The sequence below is a fragment of the Neofelis nebulosa genome, chromosome 12 (assembly GCF_028018385.1).
Source record: "Neofelis nebulosa isolate mNeoNeb1 chromosome 12, mNeoNeb1.pri, whole genome shotgun sequence".
NCBI lineage: Eukaryota > Metazoa > Chordata > Mammalia > Carnivora > Felidae > Neofelis > Neofelis nebulosa.
In genome coordinates, this window is record NC_080793.1 from 14,766,956 (window position 1) to 14,773,110 (window position 6,155).

General features: G+C 39.9%; 1 protein-coding gene across 1 annotated transcript; it reads right to left on the reverse strand.

The window, feature by feature from the left end:
• Positions 1 to 2,356: 2,356 nt before the first annotated feature.
• On the reverse strand, positions 2,357 to 5,951 carry B3GALT9 (beta-1,3-galactosyltransferase 9). Its single transcript, XM_058693289.1, has 2 exons — positions 5,607 to 5,951; positions 2,357 to 3,652 (listed from the first exon to the last, which is right to left on the reverse strand). The coding sequence occupies exons 1-2, from the start codon at positions 5,610 to 5,612 to the stop codon at positions 2,549 to 2,551; spliced, it is 1,110 nt and encodes a 369-aa protein (XP_058549272.1). The 5' UTR covers positions 5,613 to 5,951; the 3' UTR covers positions 2,357 to 2,548.
• Positions 5,952 to 6,155: the final 204 nt, after the last annotated feature.

Here is a 6,155-nt window from a genome sequence, read left to right on the forward strand (position 1 = left end):
GCTTATTATGTGCATGGCATTGGGAAAAAGTGTTAGACATTGTCCTAAATGCTAAGCTCATCTCATTTATATATATAATTTTTAATGTTTTATTTATGTTTTTATTAGAGCATGAGGGGGAGGGGCAGAGAGAGAGGGAGACACAGAATCCTAAGCAGGCTCCAGGTTCTGAGCTGTCAGCACAGAGCCCAATGTGGGGCTCGAACTCACAAAATGCAAGATCATGACCCGAGCCGAAGTTGGATGCTTAACTGACTGAGCCACCCAGACGTCCCAATCTCGTTTATATTTTTACATCTGTATTTCACAGATGAAGAAACCCGAGCTCGGAGAAGTTAAGTAGCTTATCTCAAAATCACACAGGTAGCAAGTGACTAATAGTGGAGGAAAATAGAAACAAATTTCTATCAGAAATAGAAATAGAACATTAGTGTATAGTAAGTACAAGAATAGAGAAAAACAGGAAACACCTACCCTAGACTTGAAGGAAGGTTTCTCAGAGAAGGAAACACCTGAAACTCGAAGAACCGGTAGGAGATAGTCAAGTGAGAAATAAAGGAGAGTAGCAGGGCAAGCAGGGGACAGACATGAAAACAGGAAACACTTGGGGGAACTACAAGGCGATACGGCCAAAGCCTGGAACTTAAAAGGGGAAAATTATAAAATTCTTAATCATTATTACTAATGGTAGCTACTATTTCTTACAGATTGCACATTCCAGAGCCAGAATGTTAACCTGGCTTCCTGGTGGCTAGTCAAATGTTTTACTTGATTATATTTTGAGGATAATAGCAGACAAATGTTTGTCAAGCATTGTTCTAAAAGCTTTTCATCTATTAACTCATGTTGCTCTTTTTCCTCTCCCAGGAATAAAATACTATTATTACCCTGTTTACACATGAGGCTGAGGCACAGCAGAGATAAGGAACTTGTACAAGATCACACAGCAGATAAGTGGAGCCAAGATTTGAACCTAAGCTGTTACACTCAGAACATACGTTTTTAAATGCTACCTCTTCTTATCAGTCATTTTCTATGGGCCAAATCCAATGCTAGATGCTTGACATGTCTCATTTAGTCCACGGGTCCTACAAGGCTGAATCTGTACATAGACTGAGGCTCAGTATATTTTAGTAATATATCCAGAAATATGATGTAGTAAGTGTCATGGCAGAGATTTTCAAAGTGTATTATTTCGGGGACACCTAAAATTCCGAGGGCCCCAGAATGGGAACATTGATCTAGTGCCTAGTTATTCCACAAGAGAAATCACCAAGTGTGTTGTGAGTTAAATTGTGTCCCCAAAAAAGGTAATGTTGAAATCCTAACCCCTGATTTTTGTCAATGTGACCTTATTTTGAAATAGAGTTTTTGCTGATGTCATCAAGTTAGGATGGGGTCATTTGGGTCCTAATCCAATGACATGTCCTTAGAAGAACGAGAAAATTTGGACACACCACAGAGCAGAGATTATACAAAGTCCCAGACCCATGAGAGAAGGCCATGTGTGAAGATGGAGACAGAGATTGAAGTGGTCTGTCCGCAAGCCAAAGAATGCTAAGCGTGTTTGCCAACCACCAGAAGGTCGAAGAGACAAGGAAGGATTCTCCCTCACAGGCTTCAGAGAGAGCAGGGCCCTGCCAACACCTTGATTTCGTCTTTAAAACTAGTCTTTAAAACTACAACAAATAGGGATGCCTGGGGTGGCTCAGGCCATGATCTTCACCGCTCGTGAATTCGAGCCCCGCGTCGGGCTCTGGGCTGACAGCTCAGAGCCTGGAGCCTGCTTCCAATTTTGTGTCTCCCTCTCTCTGCCCCTCCCCTAGGCTCACTCTGTCTCTCAAAAATAAAGAAACATTAAAAAATTTGTCATACAAAATAAAACTAGAACAAACACATTTCTGTTGTTTTAAGTCACCGAGTTTGTGGTACTTTTTTTTACAGCATTTCTAGGAAACTAACTCAGAGTGTACACATTAGCAGGGAATGTGAATGTGTCGCATCCCGTCTGTAAAGCACTGGCTAATTAGAACTTGATGAAAATTGCTTTACGAAGAGTTAGCTATCCAAGTCCATATACTATGTGGTTCATACTTTTAAATTAAATGTAATTCCACTACCCAATTAGTAAAATGCTTCCTGCTTACATACAAGATGACAATTTTGTTCAACAAATTCCTTAGTGTTTGCCTTTAATTCTGAGCATTCGCAAAAATTAGTTGCCATTGCTATTGCTGAATCATGACAGTTCCACAGAATATGATTTTTATAAATTCAATGACTGTAAAGAGAAACAAGACTTTGGGTTATAATTAAATGTCATGTTCTCCCTTTTTTGGATAGAATGTTTTATTTTGAAAGGAGTGCTATCTCAACTTAGATTTCGTAACATGAAATCTCAACATGATGTAGTACATCCGAGCACTAATAACATTTTGCAACTCGCTAAAAGAAAGTACATAAAACACAAGGAAGGAGGGATGCTTTCTATAACGAGGTATGAGTTAATTTAAAAAGACCAAATTTATAATAAAAAGCAAAAAAAAACCTAATCACCCAAATACATGCCATCATTTTTTATGGTACCCACGTGGAAACGTTTAAGGGTGTCAAAGTATGTCAGAAGTTTGCAGGAAATGAGCCCGTAGTAAGTCTCAAACAGGGTACATTCTTTTCCACTGCTAATTTCCTTCCACGCCAGGGGCATTTCAATATCTGTAGTTTCTGAGGATGTAAAAATGAACTTATAGCAACATCTGTTGTATCTGATGTGCCTTTTTCCAGAAAACCTTGAACTGTGGATGGGTATAAGGCCAATAGACTTTGCACAAATTCCTACAAACACATCAGCAGGAACCATTATGGGTACTTCTTTGAAAACCACATACATCATCCGAGCCACATCTTGGGACATAATAAAGGCCTCGCCACTGCAGTAATCTGGGTAGTACTTTTCTGGGTACTCGCTAAAAGGGATAAATTCTTGACTATTAGGATCCCTGTTGGGTGTATCTTGATGGATAACTCTTCCTACATAGACATCCTCCAGGTGATCTTTCAGATTAAGAAGATAGTCTACCAAGCTCGGGACATTGACAAACATCTCTTCATCAACCTTAAGAATGAACAGGGCATTAGGGCAGAAAGTCACAGCCCACTGCGTCATCGTGATGATTTTCAGGGTTTGGTTCTCAGCACTGTCCAAGAAGATTCCTTGAATTATATCATTATTCTTATGGGACTCTTTGTCTATTTCTTGCTGGGTAGTTACCAAAACGGGCATTCCCAAAGCAAACAGTGTGAGAATGTGGTGCCCTTGAACACTGGTCACATTACCCCAGGTTTTCCTGATGAGGTCCCGCCTTGTTCCATTTCCCGGGCTACTGAAGATAAGAGAGAGTAAAAATATATTCTTCCCTTTACACAGCTCCGACTGGCTCAGGATGTAATACTTGGAAAGATTACTTCTTAGGGGCTCCGTGTTCAATTTTCTTGCCTTCTCCTTAATTTCAAGAGCTTTCATATCCACATAAGGCAAAGCATGCAGAAAGTATTCTTCCACAAAATCAGCCCCAAAAAGCAAAGCATGAAACAGGATAACATTAAATAGAATGAAACACCACTGGTGAGTCCGAAGTCTGCAGAATGTCACCTAAATAAGACGAAAACACATGTTCATTCAAGCTTCGTCTCCATTCTTATTTTTGCCCCCACTGAATGCTATACATACTTCTTACAGCACTTAGAAATACACTATTTTAAGTGTTTCTCATTTATTTTTGTTATCTGTCTCTCCCACTAGATCATGGTCTCCTGGACAGCTGGCAGAGAAGAGACAGCTCTCTCTTCTCCACTGTTGCAGAGTTCAGTATTTGGTGTGAAGTAGAAACTGAATAAAATGCTAGTTGGTTGTTTTCTCGCTTGTTTGGATGAAAGCCTACTTACTATATGCAAGGCACGGTGCTAGACATTGGAAAAGCAAAGAGGAATCAGGCATAGACATATGGATATAAAGTAACAAGCAGAATTATTGCGCTAAACGCCTACAGGAAAATATATGATTTTTTTTTTTTTCTGAAAGTGAAGCATTTGGATCAGTTTCTTCTCTAATTACAAAGGTCAAGGGCTATTTTTCCATGAAGTGGTTGCTTTTGTTGGCCAGTGAACAATGGCTACTATCAAACATTTACATCCTTCTACTATGACTTTCCAATTTAATCCGATACTGATTTCTGACATTGTCTGTTTTGGCAATGTCCCCTAATCCATTCGACACATCTGCCAATATGGGCAAATTCCTGCTATCTGCATAGCACCCCTTCAGAGATCTAGGATGGCTCTGTGCCAAGCTTACTCCACATCATCAAAGAAGATGGAAACTTTCCATCTGGAAGGGCATATACAGTATCGTAATATAACAGAGCAAGGGAACATTAAAGAAATTAAATTTCTTTTTTTTTTTTTGTTTATTTATTTTTGAGACAGAGAGAGAGACAGAGCATGAATGGGGGAGGGGCAGAGAGAGGGGGAGACACAGAATTGGAAGCAGGCTCCAGGCTCTGAGCCACCAGCCCAGAGCCTGACGTGGGGCTCAAACTCACAGACTGCGAGATCGTGACCTGAGTTAAGTAGGACGCTTAACCGACTGAGCCACCCAGGCGCCCCAAAGAAATTAAATTTCTATTGGAGTTTGATTGACAAAGCCTTCCATAATAATAGTTACCTCTTACTGAGCATTTGCAGTGTGTCAGGCACTGTGCTAAGCACTTTAAATGACTTAATTCACTTAGCCTTGGTAACATCCCTTTCATATAGGTTATTTCCAAAATTAAGGTGAGCATCCAAGTTTAGTAACTTGCCAAAGATCATCTCAGTGGGTAAGGGCATGGGGAAGGGTCATAATTGGAACTCAAGTCTGGGAGAGTCCAAAGCTTAACCACTGAGAATCCTGACCCCCATCTTTTCCTTTCCTATACCTAATGAATAGGCAACAAAACAAAACAAAACAAATCCCTGCAATTATAATCTGAATTCCATTCCATTTTCTCAAAGCTGATGATGTGCACATAGAAGAAACTTCAGCTTTCTCAAACCTATTTTATTTTATTTTATTATTTTTTTTCAATATATGAAATTTATTGTCAAATTGGTTTCCATACAACACCCAGTGCTCATCCCAAAAGGTGCCCTCCTCAATACCCATCACCCACCCTCCCCTCCCTCCTACCCCCCATCAACCCTCAGTTTGTTCTCAGTTTTTAAGAGTCTCTTATGCTTTGGCTCTCTCCCACTCTAACCTCTTTTTTTTCTTCCTTCCCCTCCCCCATGGGTTTCTGTTAAGTTTCTCAGGATCCACATAAGATTGAAAACATATGGTATCTGTCTTTCTTTGTATGGCTTATTTCACTTAGCATCACACTCTCCAGTTCCATCCACGTTGCTACAAAGGGCCATATTTCGTTCTTTCTCATTGCCATGTAGTACTCCATTGTGTATATAAACCACAATTTCTTTATCCATTCATCAGTTGATGGACATTTAGGCTCTTTCCACAATTTGGCTATTGTTAATAGATATCAAATGCTTCCAAGATTTAAGAAACTTACCTGCATGTTGTCTGTGAACCGTTTCAGGACTTTGGAAATTACTGAATCCAGATGCCAAAATTATGTCCAAATGTAGCTCTCAGCATCATTCCAGTCTAACAGCAATTGAGGTAAGGTGCTTTGTGCCTGAGACTTTAAGGGATAAAGTTTCTTTCCAATCAACTTGAGCTTTTGTCCCAGAATACCTGCTGACTCCATAGGGAAGCAAGTGCAGATTATGTTACAGCTAGAGTGAATCCAGAACAAAGAATGGAGAACACAAACCTTTTCAAACGCTTCCAACCTTGTATATGTTTTGAAACTGACCTGTTGCCGGTATGCTGAATTCCTGGTGAAATGTGTGTGGGAGTTGAAAGAGCAGTTCACCTACATCACCTCTCAAACATCATAATACAAGGAGAAATGTCATACAGTATGTTTTGGAGTGCTCTCAAGAAACTAAGCAATTGGACTAGTTCCTGCTCCCTGGTATATGCATGTGCAAGACATGTACTAAACATCAAGGAATACTTATCATCCCTAATGGGTGCGTTTTTTTTTTTTCCTCCC